Raw genomic sequence first — 20,997 nt, forward strand, 5'->3', positions numbered from 1 at the left:
TTGTTTTATACAGACGCACCCCCCCAAATATAGAAATAAAAAAATAGAATAAAAAAATAATAAAATAAAAAAAAGGGGGGGTCAATCTTATACTCTGGTGGTGTCTTACGGTAGAGGTGGGGGGGGGGGCAACAGCAGTGGTCACAAGAGGCAGGGTGGGTGCTGGACTAGGGCAATGCCGGCTGCTGTGTGGCCGATTGTGCTGGCTGTGTGGAGCAAGGGCATTGTGTGGGCGAGGTGCTTTTTTGGCGGTGTGATCTTCAAATAATGCCGCCCGGAATCGGCGCCTGCACAGATTGAGCTCTAGGCTCAGTGACAATCTGAGAGCTCCATCTGCGCACGCGCCGACTCCTGGCGGCATTATTTGAAGATCGCACCGCCAACAGGGCATCTCACCCCACACTGCCTTACTATACACAGCACCCACCGCAGCCAGCACAGCTCCGCACCGCCAGCTGAGCATCTCACCATCTCACCCTCGCACGGTCTTGCTACACACAGCGCATACCGCAGCCCCGCACCACCGACAGAGCATCTCACCCCCGCACTGCCTTGCTCCACACAGTGCCCACCACAGCCCTGCACCACTGACAGAGCATCTCACCCGCCGCAGCCAGCACAGCACCATATTGCCGACAGAGCATCTCACCTGCTGCACCGCCCTGCTCCACACAGCGCCCATCGCAGTCAGCATATTGCCCATTCTCCACCTCCCGGTAAGCTACATTCAGATTTTAAGACGCACCCCTCATTTTCCTCCCAAATTTTAGGGAGGAAAAGTGCATCTTATAAGCCGAAAAATACGGTATAATAGTGCCCCACAGTGTAAAAAAAAATCTCCAGGGCTTCAGCTACTGGGGATAGCTGAGATCCTGGAGAACAAACTCAGGTTTAAATGGTCCCCAAATCCTGTGATCACCGCTATTCCACAAAAAAAGTGCAATCACAAGCAAAATGTATGTACATAGATAATAAATGCATTATTTATCCCCCATGATGAGCATAAAAAAATACTTTTAGGATGTTGGCGGAAAGGCAGTGTTTAATAGGTGTATTAGGATGGCAGATGGCCATTTGCACCTTGCAGTTACATTGCAGGGCTGTGGCTGATGGGGCGACTGAAGAAGCCCTCTTACTTAGACGACACAGCTGTGAGTTGCAGTGGCATATTAGGGGTCATCTCCAATCTGACCATTGCAGCATTTAATCTAATGAAATTTCAAGTCATTCTAAAAATGTTTTCGTAAAACGTTTAAAAACCAGTTACAAATAAATTATTTTTAAGAAAAAAAGAAAAAAAAAGTATTTTCACCAAAGTAACTAAATATAGCTGAGATACCCTGCGACTAAGACGTGCAGTAAAAGGTCAGATCTTGCTGTGTAATTGGATGTAACATTTACTAGGACATACAATTCTACATCGTGATTTACCCAATATCTTTACATTTATCATCGAGAAACTACTGACCGCGGTTATAATGGGGAAGCTGACAACGGCGCTAAGATAGTTATTAGCCAGGAACCAGCAGCAAGTGGCAATTGCCCAGAGGATGCCAGAAAGAAATCCTTTAATAGAAAGAATCAAATTAATTAAACTCATATTCAGGTACAATAAATGACATCTCACATTGCAAACAAAAAAAATATATATGTAATTTACACCGATATTTGTTTCATTATTGACACATTGTGCTGTTAACAATTTTAGGGGACAGTTTAGTTTTCTATGCATTATACATTGCTCATTACATGTTAGCCCCAGCTACAGGGGAATACAGTCTATGTACAGACATCATCTAAGGAAGCGCAGTTCCATAGAGAAATACCATACTGGTGATGTCTGAATAGTGACTGCATTCCCCTGTAACTGGGTAACAAGACCTCTCTGACTTCTGCTGGGAAAGTTTTGATGTCAGTTCCCGCTTAGGTCATGTTCACACGTTCAGTATTTGGTGAGTTTTTTACCTCAGTATTTGTAAGCCAAAACTACAAGTCAGCAAAAAAATGCAGGAGTGGTGCCCGTGTTTCTATTATAGTTTTTCTCCGATTGTTCCACCTCTGTTTTTTTTCTTACAAATACTCACTTAAAATACAAACACTCACTTAATACTCAGTTTGCAAGTGGCCTTTGACTAACATCGTGTGTGTTATATTTAAACATCAGGCTGATGGGCGTATATCTGGGGCCATTAAAGGGAACCTGTCAGGTGCAATATGCACCCAGGACCACGAGCAGTTCTGGGTGCATGTTGCTAATCCCTGCCTAACTGTCCCTGTATACACTTGCATAGATAAAGAGATCTTTAGAAAAAGTATATCTAATGATCTTGTATCTTATGCTAATGAGCGCAGGGACTAGTCACAAGGGTGTGAGTTCCCCTTGTCAGTCGCCCTTATTAGTATCAAAATGCTGTGGAGAGAAAAGCGCACATAGGGTCTTATCTGGCAAACAATGCAGGCTTAGAAAATGAAAACAGGTGCTCACCTATGGAAGTTGTGACAGGCACAACTCCTATGTATGCAGAAAATGGTCAAGCAGCAGCCCCGATGATGCAACAGGGAATCATGAATGGATAAGAAAGTCGGGTTTAACACTGCGCTAAAACCATGAAGCCAAACGATGTGATGAATTCTTTGCTATATTTTCTTTATTTAGGCCAGGTCTACGCGTTTCAAAGGCATGTCCGCCTTCTTCATCAGGACAAAGGAAAAAACAGCATGATGTTTTTTCCTTTGTCCTGATGAAGAAGGCGGACATGCCTTTGAAACGCGTAGACCTGGCCTAAATAAAGAAAATATAGCAAAGAATTCATCACATCGTTTGGCTTCATGGTTTTAGCGCAGTGTTAAACCCGACTTTCTTATCCATTCATGATGCCCTTATTAGTATGTTAGTACGCCCCTGTGGGTGTGCCATTATACTAATGAACGCGCAGCGTCACAGGATGATCTCACTCACCTCTCTGCCACAATCGCGTCCGACGGAGATTTCAGCTCAGTGACACTGAAGTTTGGGTCATACGCACTACTTCAGTTTGAAGCCAGGACGCGTACAACCGGCTTCACAATTCACATGACCGAAACTCCGGGATCATGCGCACTGAGCATAAATCCAGCATCGGATGCAATGGTGGCAGCAGAGAGGTGAGTGAGATCATCCTCTGATGCTGCGTATTCATTAGCATGTTAGCACACCCACAGGTGCATACTAACATGCTAATGGGGCCAGGAGAACTAATGCCCAGGGGACTAGTCCCCTCGCTCACAAGCACACGGTAAGAAATCTTTAGAAATACTTTTTCTACAGATCCCTTTATCTATGTGAGTGTATACAGGGATTAGCAATATGCACAAAGAACTGCTCGGTGTTCTCGGTGCATATTGGACCGGACAGGTTCCCTTAAACTGCTTCAGAGCAAGGTAAGAATATATGCAGTTTCTAATGTAAAATTTGGTGATACATCCATCCATCTGATTGGGGAACTAACGCCCAGGGGACTAGTCCCTCGCTCATTAGCATATGATAAAAGATGTTTAGAAATACTTTTTACAAAGATCTCTTTATCTATGCTAGTGTATACAGGGACGGCTAGGCAGGGATTAGCAATATACACCCAGACTCAGAGCTGCTCGTGGTTCTGGGTGCATATTACACCTGACAGGTTCCCTTTAAGAATTGATATATTTAATTAGAGCAACATTTATACAAAGCACATGCTGGTATTAAGAGTGCTTGGGAATAATTACAAGAGGATTCCATTCGCACTTACCTGGCAGTATGGCTTGTGGATAGACTTTGGGATGGTTCTTCATTACAGCGCAGTAAATAAGGAAGTAGACAGTGCTGGTGAGGAAGATCCCGCTGAAGTGTGCAAACACATAATCAAGATCTGCAAGAAACAACTCACTTTAGCCACTTCTCCATATTTACATTTTAAATGCTGAAAATGAAAGCAGAAATTGTGTTTCTAAAGCAGCAGTGATCGGTCCTCAGTTATCCAAGCAGTTAGCAGGAGAAGCTTTACAGCAATTTATTACCACTCATATAAAGACATTAATAGTGCTGTACAATAATCGGCCAGCGTAAATCTATCAAAGTCAAGCTCTAGATGGAACAAGATGTCACCTACATCCAGGATGGACAGAAGATAACTTTTAGGTCGCTGGTTCCCCACTAGGAACCAGAATGGGCACCATTATCTCCCTTAAGAGGAGAAAAGCAAATAAAGGTTAGGGCGATCGGTGGGATCCAGCGGTCACTCACCAATCTCAATGTTATATTCTATCCTATGGATTGGTGATGAAGTGTTACAATAAGAAAACCCTTCAAGTACTCACACATTATTCGTTTTAGGGCTTTCGTTAAAAAAAAGGCTTGGACTTTGAGCGGGGTGCTGCAGTTTTAAGGGACATAACATATCTTCATTGGTTTTTATTTTATTTTAGAGAAGTGAAGAAAATGAAAAAAGAAGGGAATTTTGTTTACTTACCGTAAATTCCTTTTCTTCTAGCTCCAATTGGGAGACCCAGACAATTGGGTGTATAGCTTCTGCCTCCGGAGGCCACACAAAGTATTACACTTAAAAGTGTAAAGCCCCTCCCCTTCTGCCTATACACCCCCCGTGCATCACGGGCTCCTCAGTTTTGGTGCAAAAGCAAGAAGGAGGAAAAGTTATAAATTGGTTTAAAGTAAATTCAATCCGAAGGAATTTCGGAGAACTGAAACCATTCAACATGAACAACATGTGTACACAAAGAACAACAGCCCGAAGGGAACAGGGGCGGGTGCTGGGTCTCCCAATTGGAGCTAGAAGAAAAGGAATTTACGGTAAGTAAACAAAATTCCCTTCTTCTTTGTCGCTCCATTGGGAGACCCAGACAATTGGGACGTCCAAAAGCAGTCCCTGGGTGGGTAAAATAATACCTCGTAATAGAGCCGTAAAACGGCCGTTTCCTACAGGTGGGCAACCGCCGCCTGAAGGACTTGTCTACCTAGGCTGGCATCCGCCGAAGCATAGGTATGCACCTGATAGTGTTTCGTGAAAGTGTGCAGGCTCGACCAGGTAGCCGCCTGACACACCTGCTGAGCCGTAGCCTGGTGCCGCAAAGCCCAGGACGCACCCACGGCTCTGGTAGAATGGGCTTTCAGCCCTGAGGGAACCGGAAGCCCAGAAGATCGGTAAGCTTCAAGAATTGGTTCCTTGATCCACCGAGCCAGGGTTGATTTGGAAGCTTGTGACCCTTTACGCTGGCCAGCGACAAGGACAAAGAGTGCATCCGAGCGGCGCAGGGGCGCCGTACGAGAAATGTAGAGTCTGAGTGCTCTTACCAGATCTAACGCGTGCAAATCCTTTTCCCACTGATGAACTGGATGAGGACAAAAAGAGGGTAAGGAGATATCCTGATTGAGATGAAAGGGGGATACCACCTTAGGGAGAAATTCCGGTACCGGGCGCAGAACCACCTTGTCCTGGTGAAACACCAGGAAAGGGGCTTTGCATGACAGCGCCGCTAGCTCCGACACTCTCCGAAGTGATGTGACTGCTACTAGGAAGACCACTTTCTGTGAAAGGCGTGAGAGAGAAATATCCCTCATTGGCTCGAAAGGTGGCTTCTGAAGAGCCATCAGCACCCTGTTCAGATCCCAGGGTTCTAACGGCCGCTTGTAAGGAGGGACTATGTGACAAACCCCCTGCAGGAACGTGCGTACCTGTGGAAGTCTGGCTAGGCGCTTCTGAAAAAACACAGAGAGCGCTGAGACTTGTCCCTTAAGAGAGCCGAGCGACAACCCTTTTTCCAATCCGGATTGAAGAAAGGAAAGAAAAGTGGGCAAGGCAAATGGCCAGGGAGAAACCCCCTGATCAGAGCACCAAGATAGGAATATCCTCCACGTCCTGTGATAGATATTGGCGGACGTTGGTTTCCTAGCCTGTCTCATAGTGGCAATGACCTCTTGAGATAACCCTGAAGACGCTAGGATCCAGGACTCAATGGCCACACAGTCAGGTTGAGGGCCGCAGAATTCAGATGGAAAAACGGCCCTTGAGACAGCAAGTCTGGTCGGTCTGGTAGTGCCCACGGTTGGCCCACCGTGAGATGCCACAGATCCGGGTACCACGACCTCCTCGGCCAGTCTGGCGCGACGAGGATGGCGCGGCGGCAGTCGGACCTGATCTTGCGTAACACTCTGGGCAACAGTGCCAGAGGGGGAAACACATAAGGGAGTTGAAACTGCGACCAATCCTGAACTAAGGCGTCTGCCGCCAGAGCTCTGTGATCTTGAGACCGTGCCATGAATGTTGGGACCTTGTTGTTGTGCCGGGACGCCATTAGGTCGACGTCCGGCATCCCCCAGCGGCAACAGATCTCCTGAAACACGTCCGGGTGAAGGGACCATTCCCCTGCGTCCATGCCCTGGCGACTGAGAAAGTCTGCTTCCCAGTTTTCTACGCCCGGGATGTGAACTGCAGATATGGTGGAGGCCGTGGCTTCCACCCACTGCAGAATCCGCCTGACTTCCTGGAAGGCTTGCCGACTGCGTGTTCCCCCTTGGTGGTTGATGTATGCCACCGCTGTGGAGTTGTCCGACTGAATTCGGATCTGCTTGCCTTCCAGCCACGGCTGGAACGCCTTTAGGGCAAAATACACTGCCCTTATCTCCAGAACATTGATCTGAAGGGAGGACTCTGTCGGAGTCCAGGTTCCCTGAGCCCTGTGGTGGAGAAAGACCGCTCCCCACCCTGACAGGCTCGCGTCCGTCGTGACCACAGGCCATGATGGGGGAAGGAAGGATTTCCCCTTCGACAGAGAAGTGGGGAGAAGCCACCACTGAAGGGAAGCCTTGGCTGCCCGTGAAAGGGAGACGTTCCTGTCGAGGGATGTCGACTTCCTGTCCCATTTGCGGAGAATGTCCCATTGAAGTGGACGCAGATGAAACTGCGCAAAAGGAACTGCCTCCATTGCTGCTACCATCTTCCCTAGGAAGTGCATGAGGCGCCTCTGGGGGTGTGACTGGCCTTGAAGGAGAGATTGCACCCCTGTCTGTAGTGAACGCTGTTTGTCCAGCGGAAGCTTCACTATCGCTGAGAGAGTATGAAACTCCATACCAAGATATGTCAGTGATTGGGCCGGTGTCAGATTTGACTTTGGAAAATTGATGATCCACCCGAAACTCTGGAGAGTCTCCAGAGCAACGTCCAGGCTGCGTTGGCATGCCACTTGAGAGGGTGCCTTGACCAGCAGATCGTCTAAGTAAGGGATCACCGAGTGTCCCTGAGAGTGTAGGACTGCTACCACTGCTGCCATGACCTTGGTGAAGACCCGTGGTGCTGTCGCCAGGCCGAAAGGCAGTGCCACGAACTGAAGGTGTTCGTCCCTTATGGCGAAACGCAGGAAGCGCTGATGCTCTGGTGCAATCGGTACGTGGAGATAAGCATCTTTGATGTCGACTGATGCCAGGAAGTCTCCTTGGGACATTGAGGCGATGACGGAGCGGAGCGATTCCATCCGGAACCGCCTGGTTTTTACGTGTTTGTTGAGCAGTTTTAGGTCCAGAACAGGACGGAAGGATCCGTCCTTTTTCGGTACCACAAACAAGTTGGAGTAAAAACCGTGACCCTGTTTCTGAAGAGGAACAGGGATCACCACTCCTTCCGCCTTCAGAGTGCACACCGCCTGAAGAAGAGCATCGGCTCTCTCGGGGGGCGGAGATGTCCTGAAAAATCGAGTCGGAGGACGAGAGCTGAACTCTATCCTGTAACCGTGGGATAGAATGTCTCTCACCCATCGGTCTTTTACCTGTGGCAGCCAGGTGTCGCAAAAGCGGGAAAGCCTGCCACCGACCGAGGATGCGGTGTGAGGAGGCCGAAAGTCATGAGGAGGCCGCCTTGGGAGCGGTTCCTCCGGCGGTCTTTTTAGGACGTGACTTAGACCGCCATGAATCGGAGTTCCTCTGATCCTTTTGAGGCCTTTTGGACGAGGAGAACTGAGACCTTCCCGCGGGCCGAAAGGACCGAAACCTCGATTGTACCTTCCGTGGTTGAGGTCTGTTTGGTTTGGACTGGGGTAAGGAGGAGTCCTTTCCCTTGGATTGTTTAATGATTTCGTCCAATCGTTCACCAAACAGGCGGTCGCCAGAAAATGGCAAACCGGTTAAAAACTTTTTGGAAGCGGAGTCTGCCTTCCATTCACGTAACCACATGGCCCTGCGGACTGCCACCGAATTGGCGGATGCTACCGCCGTACGGCTCGTAGAGTCCAGGACAGCATTAATGGCGTAGGACGCAAACGCCGACGCCTGAGAGGTTAAGGACACCACTTGCGGAGCAGATGTACGTGTGGCTGCATTAATCTGCGCATGACAAGCTGAGATAGCTTGGAGTGCCCATACGGCTGCGAATGCTGGAGCAAAAGACGCGCCGATAGCTTCATAGATGGATTTCAACCATAGTTCCATCTGTCTGTCAGTGGCATCTTTGAGTGAAGCCCCATCTTCCACTGCAACTATGGATCTAGCCGCCAGTCTGGAGACAGGAGGATCCACCTTAGGACACTGAGCCCAGCCCTTGACAACGTCAGGGGGGAAGGGATAACGTGTATCCTTAAGGCGCTTGGAAAAACGCTTATCTGGACAAGCTCGGTGTTTCTGGACTGCCTCTCTGAAGTCAGAGTGATCCAGAAACATACTCAATGGACGCTTGGGAGACCTGAAACGGAATTTCTCCTGCTGAGAAGCTGACTCCTGAATTGTAGGAGCTGGTGGAGAAATATTCAACACCTGATTGATGGTTGCTATAAGGTCATTCACTATGGCGTCACCATCAGGTGTATCCAGGTTGAGCGCGGTCTCAGGGTCAGAATCCTGATCTGCTACCTCCGCATCATCATCCAGAGAGTCCTCTTGCTGAGACCCTGAACAATGTGATGAAGTCGAGGGAATTTCCCAGCGAGCCCGCTTAGGCGGCCTGGGACTGCGGTCCATGTCAGAGACCTCACCCTGGGACCCATGGTTCACCCCAGGAGCACTCTGCAGCTCCAAATGAGGGGGGCCTGGGGTCAATGATTGAACAGTGCCCGGGGCCTGAGTTACCGGTCTGGACTGTAAGGCTTCTAGTATCCTAGCAGACCATTTATCCATAGTCTCAGACAGTTTGTCAGCAAATACTGCAAACTCCGTCCCTGTCACCTGGACAGTGGTAGCAGGTGGTTCCACCTGGGCCACCAGTAGCAGAGGCTCCGGCTGAGTAAGTGCCACAGGGGCCGAGCATTGCACACAATGAGGGTCAGTGGAACCTGCCGGTAGTATAGCCGCACATGAGGTACAGGTTGCAAAGTAAGCCTGTGCTTTGGCACCCTTGCTATTTGCGGACGACATGCTGTTGTCTCCTCTGAGTACAATCCAGGAGGGTAAATAGCCAAAAATCAACAGTGCGACCGTACAGTGTAGATGTATAGCATATAAGCATATATATATATGTACACTCCGGCACTCAGTGGGGCCAGCACCTCAGGTGCTGCTTACCGACCGCTCAAAGCGGTTGTGTGATCACCAGCTTCCCTGCCTGGGCCTCCCAGAGCTTTCTCTCCTCTCCAGCGTCAGAAGAGCTGACAGGAATGGCTGCCGGCGTTCTGTGGGGAGGAGGGGGCCGTGGGCGTGCCCCAGAAAGTGCGGGAATCTGGAGCCCCACTGAGCTGAATGAGGGGGGAGGAGGATACAGAGTATGCTCCAGCCCTCAGCGCTGACGTTCTGTGCAGCGTCCCGCCCTTCCCCTGACTGACAGGCCTGGGGGCGGGAATATGCGCTACTAGGCCGCAAAAGCCGGGGACTAAAGTTATAAGCGCGGCCGGCATATAAGCGCGGCCGGCGCGGTAGTCCCCGGCGCACTAACACACCCAGCAGTGCTGCAGTGTATATGGTACCAGCGCTCCATGCGCGGTCCCCACGGGGACACAGAGTACCTCACAGCGCGGCCTGCGCGGTAGTCCCCGGCGCACTAACACACCCAGCAGTGCTGCAGTGTATATGGCACCAGCGCTCCATGCGCGGTCCCCACGGGGACACAGAGTACCTCACAGTAGCAGGGCCTTGTCCCTGACGATACTCGGCTCCTGTCCAGCAGATTCCCCAGGGGCTGCGGAGGGAGCACGGCCTCAGTGCCTGGAGACCGATTAGGATGCCACTTCACCCAGAGCCCATTAAGGGATGGGGAAGGAAAACAGCATGTGGCTCCTGCCTATGTACCCGCAATGGGTACCTCAACCTTAACAGCACCGCCGACCAGAGTGGGGTGAGAAGGGAGCATGCTGGGGGCCCTATATGGGCCCTCTTTTCTTCCATCCGACATAGTCAGCAGCTGCTGCTGACTAAGATGTGGAGCTATGCGTGGATGTCAGCCTCCTTCGCACAAAGCATAAAAACTGAGGAGCCCGTGATGCACGGGGGGTGTATAGGCAGAAGGGGAGGGGCTTTACACTTTTAAGTGTAATACTTTGTGTGGCCTCCGGAGGCAGAAGCTATACACCCAATTGTCTGGGTCTCCCAATGGAGCGACAAAGAAATGGCAATTTTTGTTTTTGAGTTTAATGTGTGGTCTAAAATAATTAAAAATGTTCATAGATTAGACTTTTTTGGACAAGACCAGTCCTTTTTAGTCTTTTAAGAAGACTTGAGCCTGTGATAGTTTGATCAATATATTATACAATATACTGCAATACTAATGTGTTGCGGTTTGTAGTATAATTGTGATTCTACTATGAAGCAAAGTCTCTGGCTGAACTTCACAGAAAGACTAAGATGGCAGCCATGGTCTCCCTTAGAAGGCCATAGGTTTCCCTATTAACTCACTGGTCTCTGTGATTCAGTTATAGGGTACGATGGTCACCAGTGGACAAACGTATCGTTTAAATACTGCAGTCAGTGATTGACAAAGGCATAATAATGATACACAGCCTTGGTTCAAGTCCATATGCCAGCTAACACTCCTGGCATCTCCTAAGCCTGCACCATACACCCCGCAGCCTTTCATTGAACTCCATTCTCCACATATTCTGTCAATGTCCATGACATAGGAAGTCCTGACTTACAGACTTTGTCCACTAACATTATTTTACCAAACATAACACTATATTCCACTTACTATCGTGGTTATTACAAGGTTAGCACTGATCCCAAGCTCCAGGAATCACTGCGCCTTTATTCTGCAGCCTGTTCCCTCTCTGCTCTGTGCTCTGCTCCTCATTAGGGGCATATGACAAGCCTGCCCTTCTTAGATCTGGTACCACAGTAAGTAAATGTGAATTGTGGGGTCACCATTACTATTGACAGCAAAGTCAGCAGGACCAAAGAAAAATATATGGAAATTTAACTTTTGGTTTTTTTACTTCTAAGTTGAGGGACTTTTTAAAAAAAAAAAAAAAAAAAACAAGTACACAGTTTACAATGTACAATGCCACATTCACTGTCATTAAATATATACGCAATTCTGATTTATATTTCTCTTACCAAATTGACTTGATCCAGCATATATACTTTCATTGTTCTTACTGTGGTCTTTGATGTAAAGAACTGGAACAAAGCTTGACCCATAGAGAACTCCTGCTCCTACCGCCATTAATGACCCTCTGTTACAGACAGAAAGGACAAAAGAAAAAATAGTAAAGTCCAAAACATTTGGAGCCCCATCGCTTCAAAGAAAAAAAAGAAAAAATGAATAAATAAATAAATTGTGCTTAACTTAACTTATCCAGTGCCAGGTTTCTGTGGCTGCTCCCGGTGTCTGTAGCCCTGTCATTAGACCAACAGTGCAGGAGACAGTTCAGCGTCTCTGAGCAGCTCGTGCTGTCTACATCAGCAGAGACGCTGAACTCTGTGGTCTCCTGCGTTGTTGACAGGGTGTCAGCGTCACAGACAACGGCAGACACCGGGAGCAGCCACAGGGATACTACTCGGAACCTGGGCAGTTTGTTCTTTTAAGGAGAATCTGTCACCAGGTTTTGAGCCTATGAGCAAATGCCCTCAATTTTAACTGCTTCTGTGCTGCATTCCACAAACATGTTTATCAGCTTTTGACTCCCCTGTATATCCCAAAATATACCATTTAAAGGGAACCTGTCACCAGATTTGGTGACTATAACCTGTGGCCACCACCAGTGGGCTCTTATATACTGTATTCTAACATGCTGTATGTAAGAGCCCGGCCGCTGTGTAGCACGTAAAAATGACTTTAGAATACTCACCTAAACGGTCGGTACAGTGCAGACTGGTCAGATGGGTGACTCCGTTCTCCGGGTGCGGCGCCTCCTCTTTCGGCCATCTTTGTCCTCCTTCTTCTGAAGCCGGGGTGCATGACGTGTCCTTTGTCATGTACACGCGCTGGCATTGAGTTCCTGCGCATGTGCACTACAATACTTTGATCTACCCTGCTCAGGGCAGATCAAAGTGCGCCTGCGCAGGACTTCAATGCCGGCGAGTGTGAATGACATAGCATGCGTTTTGCACCCAGGCTTCAAAAGAAGGAGGACGAAGATGGGCCAAAAGAGGAGGCACCGCACCCGGAGAACGAAGACACCCAGTTGACCTGTCTGCACTGAACATTTAGGTGAGTATTATAAAGTTATTTTTATGTTCTAGAAAGCAGCCTGGGCTCTTATATACAGAATGTTAGAATGTTGTATATAAGAGCCCAATGGTAGTGGCCGCAGCTTATAGTTACCAAATCTAGTGACAGGTTCCCTTTAATATGTTCCAGTGCTGTATGCAAATGATGATTGTCCAGCCTGATGGCGTCCTCGTTGCAGCATTGGTCCCTCCTCTCTGCTTCTGATCATGTCCTCCTGCTTTGATTGACATGGATGATACATTCTGCGTCATCCATGTTGTGTACTGAAGTCTCGTACCTGTGCTGTAGCCTCACAGGCATAATCTGCTGTGCCCTACTGCAGGCAGAGCATAGACCATCACTGCGCAAGCACCAAGAGAAGTCATCATATGCAGGTACAAGATCTCTATTCACAATGTGGATGACACAGGACACGTTATCAACATCAATCAAAACAGGAGGATGTGATTATCAGCAGAGAGCAGGGACAGACACTACAGCAGGACACCAACCATGGAGGGACCATCATCATTTATATACGGAGAAACTGCATATCAAATAGTATACTTTGGGATATACAAAGGGAGTCAGGCACCGATAGACACGATTGTGGAATGCAGCATAGGAGCAGTTCAAGGTGAACAAGCTAAACACTGGTGATATTAGTTTCATAGAGCTTAAGGTTGAAGGTAGACGGAAGTCCATCGAGTTCACCAAATGACCTAAGATAAGGAAAACTTTCTGAAAGAGGACAAACGCTTTAAAACTAATATCTAAATCAAAGATTCAAAAGAAAAGAAAAACTGTTGCAAAAAACTGTCCAAATGATCTGTGTGCTCTATACTTTCTGAAAGGCGGTGTGTTTACCATCTGAGATTGTGACTATCAGTAACAATATAATGTGCAAGCATTGTGAGCAGATAACCGGATGAGGAATATGTGGCAGATTGGTCTGAGACGGCCATCTCTTTACAGCTCGGCTATTGTACATCTGAATATGCTGTTGATTTGCCATTTTAATGAACACGCTCCACTTACATTATTCGCCTTTGTAAAGGTGATAATTGGTCCACCCATGATGCATCTGTAACAGCGTCTTCCCGAGTGTTAATCTGCAGGAAAAAAAAAATCAGACGAAAAAAAGTGAAAAGTGAGTTTTTGATGAGTTACAAAAGTTAATTTGTCTACATCATGATCCATACATTAATATATTCTAGATTTGTCTTATAAGAGGGTATTATATGAAATACATTATTGTAGGGAACGTTACATGTTCTATTTCACTTCCTCACAATTTGGCAATTTTCTAGGAGATTCACCGCAGCGCAGATCGTTCTGCAGTGGTTGTCGAAATGATAACATTAGCACAAACCATCAGTTGTCAGCGCAGGAGGTTAAGACTCTGGGTTCGAATAATTATTTTTTCAGTGACATAGACCTGGAAAACTAAATCCCAAAGTACATTAAAGTCAATATCCAGATGGTATATTGTTAAGAGAGGTCATCAATATACGGTAATTTGGTGGGAATCCAACTCTCCGCTTCCCTCGTGATCAGCTATTTGTAGGCCTGCAGCCACATCATTGTCTATACTGTGCCCTCTACCAAGTAGCAGTAGGGCAGGGTACGGTGGTATTGTCCCATTCACTTCAATGGAAGAACCCTGAAAAAACCCTTCACCACCGCTAACAAGTAGACTGTGTACAACTAGATGGCACAGCATAAAGAATGAAGAGCTATAGCACTTGCAAATGCACAGCGGCCCTTCAAAAATTTTGACCAATGTGGAAGGTGAAAGTTGGATACCCACAAATCTGATATTGATCCACAGAAAAGATGAGAAAAGAACACTGACCACTAAAGGCCGCTTTACACGCTGCGATCTCACTAGCGAGATCGCTAGCGTGCGTACCCGCCCCCATTGTTTGTGCGTCACGGGCAAATCGCTGCCCGTGGCGCACAAAATCGCGCGGACTCGTCACACTACTTACCTGCCTAGCGACATCGCTGTGATCAGCGAACTGCCTCATTTCTAATGGGGCGGTTCGTTCGGCGTCACAGCAACTTCACTAAGCGGCAAAACAATTGAAGCGGAGGGGGCGGAGATGAGCGGGACGAACATCCCCTGCCCACCTCCTTCCTTCCTCATTGCCGGCGGCCGCAGGTAAGGTGAGGTTCCTCGTTCCATGCGGTGTCACACAAAGCGATGTGTGCTGCCGCAGAAACGACGAACAACATCGTACCTGCAGCAGCAACATTAATTGGGAATAGGGGAGCATGTCAACGGTTAGTGTTTTTGAACGTGTTTGCGACGATTTTCGATCGCACGTAAATGTCACACGCAACGACATCGCTAACGCGGCTGGATGTGCGTCACTAATTCCGTGACCCCAACGACATCGATTTAGCGATGTCGCTGCGTGTAAAGCGGCCTTAAGGCTACACTCCATGATGAGTAGTTGGTGAGGTTTTGGAGTAGCAGAATTTCTGCACCTATTATATAATCTAGATTACTTGCCTTTCTGAGTGCGTTTTTTCCATGCATTTTTTTTTTTTATCACATCAGTTTTTGTTACTTTTTGGTATTCATGTTATTAATAAAGCTGCTTTGGTTTTTGGATTGGACAAAATTCTATTGATATAATCTAGTGCGGATTACATGCTGAAACGCACTAAAAACGCGTATGGTTTTTTTACATCTCATGCAATTCTATGGGGAAAATCTGCACATAAACTCAGGATACCCGCAAGAGAAAATGACATGTGGTGGATTTGAAACACGCACGGCAGATCAGTTTACACTGAGTGAAATAGAAAAAAAATGAAAGGCACAGTGGGCATAAGACTTCTAGAAATCCATCCATTCTGCTTTAACTGTAAAACTGCATTTTTTGCACAGCAAAACTACGCAGCACCAAAAACTCATCAACTATCCCAAAAACGATGTGGATGAACCAGTAACAACTAGTGAGGAGCGAGCACTACTATGATCGGGTGCTCGGTACTTGTAACAAGCAGTAGGATGGGCTCAACTGAAATACCAAGTATAATGTAAGTCAATGGGGGACCATAGCATTTTTCCAGAAGAGTTCCCCACTGACTTCTTATATACTTGGTACATGAGTCGAGCCCGTCCTAGTGTCTGACAGCTCGTTATGATGACTGAGCACCCTAACATTGGGTAATGCTCGCTCCTCACTAGTACTGAGCACCTGAGCATGGTAGTGCTCGCTCTTCCAAAGTGATAACACGTGCACTACTGCTCCTTAGAGAGAATTTGTCACCAGGTTTTTGATACCTCATCTGAGAGCAGCATGATGTAGAAAATGAGACCCTGATTCCAATGATGTATTACTTAGTTTACTGGGTGCTGTGTTTGTGACACCATCAGAATTCTTAGATGTAGAAAAGTTTAGAAAGCTAACCCTGCCCACACCACAGCAATCTGTGTACATGGTATAGTGACACTGAGCTGCTTATCAGAGGAGGTGTGGTCAGACTAGGGCTCACATAAGTTGTAGTCCAAGCAGTGACAAACTCCTGGTGATAAAACATTAACTGTACTCAAATAACAGAATACAGCTTAATAAGTGACATCCCTGTAATTGATGTTTCAGCCCATACGTCATGCTGTCCTCCGATTATATGGCGAAAGCTGCTGACAGATTCCCTTTAAGAAGAGCAAGACAGTGAAGTACAACGTTCGACTTTCAGTGTCAGTACCTAGACAATGGATGGAGCGGTAGTGTGCATGCATCACACCACTTCATTCACATCATTTCAATGGACCAAGCTCTAGACAAGACAGATTCACTCATTGCAAGTTCTCAGTAGCATAAGTGACCTTTCCTTGACAGTGATAAATATTCTAAAGATCTCCATTTTTTTGCTAAAATCATTACTCAGTCCCAGCCTCTTAAATAATGCATTTGGATAGCAATATGGAGAGCAGAAGAGGCAGCTATTTTCCGCGCCATTTACAATGGGCAGCTAATGCACAGTGGTAGACTGACCGCGGATGGTTGTAACAGAAGGGATTTTATACAATACGTACACTATTCCTTAGAAGTGGGGTGGTTTCTGATTCAAGGGGAACACTTTTTACTTCAGTTTTCACAAACAGAAAAATAATTGCACTAAAAAACAAATACAAAATGTTGCATTTGAAAAGATGCAAAACAATGTTATAAATAGCAACAATTTACAAAATAAGGCTATATGCACACGCTACGTTTTTGCACGTTTTTCGGGTGCGTTTTTGGTCTCATCTGCATGAATTTCCTTTCCCTGCAAAGACTATGAGTTTTCATTTTTGCTGTCCGCACGGTGCAGTTTTTGTTTGGCTGCGTTTTTGTGGTGACCACAAAGATGCAGTGTGTCAATTCTTTCTGCGTTTTTCACCCATGCAATGCATTGGAGAAAAACACAACCAAAAAAGGCAGCAAAACGCATAAAAAAACGCACAAAAACGCATGCTTTTTTTCATGCGTTTTTACCGCGGGTACGTTTTTGTGCGTTTTTTGGGGCCAAAAATGCTGCATCTTTGTGGTCAGAAAAAAAGGCAGCGTGCGCAAACAGCCATTTAATTGAACGGTGAGTCTGGACAGGAATCATATGTTACCGCTTTCCTAGACTTTTCAGGGTAGAATATGTGCACACCACAACTGGTAGAAATGTGAGAATCATCATAGTCAGATATCCGGCCCCCCATCATCTGTCCATCCAGTATTAAGCTTTGTTCAGACGCAGCATTTTTGTATTTATTTCTACAGTCAAAACCTGCTGCTTTTTTTTCAGTAAAAATGTAACGTTCAAAACACCCATTATAAAATGATATATAGCTAAATTATACAATGCACTGAATGGTAAAACACTAGGAATTTAAAGGTAACATTCACTTTAATGCAATGGCCATTGTGAAAGTTTTGGTTTACCAATATTCCAAGTGTCTCTCAGTCATATTGTACTAAATAAATAAGTACTAAAAACAATAGAACATACCTTATTGCTGACAGACCGGCTCCTGCATAATTTAAGTACGGCCTTTCCACCTCTTCCGGATTTATTCCAAACATTCCAAACCTGTGAATACAAAGTACCGTCATAGGCACCCGCCATCATAATGCTCCTGCAGAATGAAGCCGTGCCTCCTTGGCCTAGTGTCAGCACAATGTCACTTTCTATGGAAGTTTGTAGTTTATACAGTGGGCTACATACGGTTTTATTATATCAAAAGCATGTGTCACACTGCAGATCAGATCAGCAAAGTTGTTCTGGCTGCGAGTACAAACTTGTTGTCTTTCTTACACACGGAGCAGTTTTGGCCATAATGGGGGTGGTCCGAAACTAAATGCTATTTTACTGTTAAATCTCTATCTAATGTCATAATCTATTTTTTTCTAATATACATATTAACAACTCCCTATCCTCCCCACACTACTAATCTAACTGCTTTCTTATTTTTCTACTACTTCCTCTTTGATGGCGCTTTGTTTCAGAATCTCAGTGCATGCTGGGATACTGAAGCAAGTAATCATCAGGGGGCCAAAGCTCCGTAAAATTTTGCATCCCCTACCCCCTCCCTGAAATGATGTGTCATCGGTGACCTCCATTTCAGGGGTTGAGCTAGTCCCTTTTCTGTCACATAGTTAGGTTGAAAAAAAGACCTAGGTCCATCTAATTCAACCTTCCTCCACCAATTCTACATTTGGTCACTAAGTCATTTATAACCAACAATATTTTGTGTACTGAGGAAATCATCCAGCCCTTTTTTAAAAGCTGTTATAGTATCTGCCATTACTACCTCTTGTGGTAGGGCATTCCACAATCTAACTGTAAAGAACCCTTTCCTAGTTAGCTGTCGGAATCGCTTTTTTTTCACTCGCAGTGAGTGCCCCCTGGTCCTTAGTACTGTATTGGTTGAGCATACACCGGTTATACGATCGACTTGTGCTCAGTACAGCTCCATATCACAGTGCACTATTCTTCTCAATGCACAGTGAGAACGCGCCCTCTCATCTGCTCTGATGAGAAGTGACGATCTGACGACCGAGCGCATTGCCATTGAACTTTGTAAATAAAGAATGAGCAAGAAGAAACCAATGCCACCCTTGCAAGTGGTCCCTGCTCACTTGTTTTACAATGTGCACTGACAGCCAACAACAGAGCGCACTATCACTTCTGATGAGATGCAACAATCTTGGGCAGCTGAAGGCTGCTATTTTTTAGCTGGGGGAGCCCAATAAGAATGGGTCTCCACAACCTGAGAATGCCAGCCCCAAGCTGCCAGCTTTATCATGGCTTGATATCAAAATTAGGGGGGGAACCGCATGCCTTTTTTTAAAACTTATTTATATATTAAAGAAAAAAGCAGCATGTGATCCCTCTTATTTTGATAGCCATATGCTTTATCTGTGCTGTGTATCATATGAGGGTACCCTGTGAGAATTTTTTTATTTATTTATTTTTACATTAATATAGACACACAAACACACACACACAAACACACACAGCGTCTGTGATTGAAAGCAGTCAGACACGCTGTCACACAGGGTGGGGGGCGCATTTGATTGCAACCAGAGATGTGAGGATTGGAGGCATGGACATAATCCATATACATTACAAACAGACAAAAAGACTTGCATGCCAAAGCTTTCAACTACTAAAAAACAAAAATCTAAATAAATATTTTAAAATATTTTGCATATCAAGATGGCTTAAAAACAAAATGGGATATGGCTAAAGGTGTGCTCCAGTATTCTTGTTTAAAAATGGTCTAAAAGTAAGCCAAATAATATAATTGTATAATTGCTAGACAGTCTGAAAAAATGCAGCGGATCATGCAGCATTGGTCACAGTCATAGATATGGTGCGTTTTAAGATGATCTAGTCTGAGTTTACTCTCTCTCTATTATACAGGATTAGTAAACAGTGCAGTTTTAGGTTAGGCAGTCTTAAATGAGCCAGTTTAATCATAGAGGTAATGGTGTTTGATAAATGCAACCATCTTTAGACTTTTAGATCACATTCTTTATAGTACTTTGTGTACCAAAATGTTGGTACATTTCCAATTCATCAAAAGAAATTATGCAAGAATTCTGGGGTAAATTGCTTTGAAAAGTCTTTACATTTTTGCGCAACTTGGAGTTGGGTAAAAATTTTGTGACATTTGAGTTTTCATGATAGTTTCTCACAGCTACAACTAAATGGGCTGATCTAGGTGAAGGAGGGACGTGTCGGTGGAGTGACCCCAAGACTCATCTAATTTATGACAAGATGCGACATTACTTATGTTAACAATCTTAGAATTGGTGGAAATTCCTGGCGCAGCACAGACAAGAGCACTCCACTCGTTAATCGCTCCTGATTCATGAAGAGGCGTACACTTCTTGATGAATAATGAGTGTTTAACATCACCATGCCCTCTTCTCAAGAACGGTGAGAAATCTGACTGTTAGAACATGCCCGTATTAAGAAAACCAAGGTCCTTTTTTGGACAAGGCACAGCAGTTGCCTAAAATACTTGATAAGTATTCTATAAAGTTATAAAAGGCAGTTTCCCCTATTATTGACAATTTTGATGGGTACCAGCTGATCCACTAAACGGTTATAAAGTGAATAAACGAATGGAAGAAAAAGGGAGCACTTTTAGGGGTTTTAGTTCTAACCATTGTCAAACATAACTATGTAATGTGTACAGTGCTGGCCAAAAGTATTGGAACCCCTGCAATTCTGTGCACCGTAGACACAGGAACTTTCAGGTCTTTGGAGATGGACTTGTAGCCTTGAGATTGCTCATGCTTCCTCACAATTTGGATTCTCAAGTCCTCAGACAGTTCTTTGGTCTTCTTTCTTTTCTCCATGCTCAATGTGGTACACACAAGGACACAGGACAGAGGTTGAGTCAACTTTAATCCATGTCAACTGGCTGCAAGTGTGATTTAGTTATTTCCAAAACCTGTTAGGTGCCACAGGTAAGTTACAGGTGCTGTTAATTACACAAATTAGAGAAGCATCGCATGATTTTTCAAACAGTGCCAATACTTTTGTCCACCCCCTTTTTTATGTTTGGTGTGGAATTATATCCAATTTGGCTTTATGACAATTTTTTTTTCTTTTTCATTGCAAGCAAAATAAATGATAAAAGATAATAATACCAAAGAATGTGATTACAATCATTTTCAAGAAGAAACTGAGTATTATCTGACAGAATTGCAGGGGTGCCAATACTTATGGCCAGCACTGTATGGCCTGCATTTATTTCCTTTTTTTTGCAGTTTTTATGGTCGATTTTTACAACACTTTGCTAAAAAAAAAATAAAAATCCTTAGTGTTCGTTCCCACGATCAGTGTTAGCAATGTTTTGGATGCACTGTGTTTTTGCTGCTTCAAAAACACTGCT

The 20,997-nt window shown here is 45.6% G+C and overlaps 1 protein-coding gene across 1 annotated transcript in view; it reads right to left on the reverse strand.

Annotated features, from left to right (window-relative positions):
- The window catches only part of TMEM144 (transmembrane protein 144), a 63,149-nt gene that overhangs the window by 24,617 nt on the left and 17,535 nt on the right, over nt 1-20,997 (reverse strand). Inside the window, exons 5-10 of the mRNA XM_075335281.1 lie at nt 17,598-17,678; nt 16,651-16,732; nt 13,635-13,708; nt 11,501-11,619; nt 3,771-3,890; nt 1,469-1,566 (exon numbers count right to left, since the gene is read on the reverse strand). Coding sequence (XP_075191396.1) covers nt 1,469-1,566; nt 3,771-3,890; nt 11,501-11,619; nt 13,635-13,708; nt 16,651-16,732; nt 17,598-17,678 — 574 coding nt within the window. The remainder of the gene's footprint in view (nt 1-1,468; nt 1,567-3,770; nt 3,891-11,500; nt 11,620-13,634; nt 13,709-16,650; nt 16,733-17,597; nt 17,679-20,997) is intronic.

Source organism: Anomaloglossus baeobatrachus, chromosome 1 (assembly GCF_048569485.1).
Source record: "Anomaloglossus baeobatrachus isolate aAnoBae1 chromosome 1, aAnoBae1.hap1, whole genome shotgun sequence".
Taxonomy (NCBI): Eukaryota; Metazoa; Chordata; class Amphibia; order Anura; family Aromobatidae; genus Anomaloglossus; species Anomaloglossus baeobatrachus.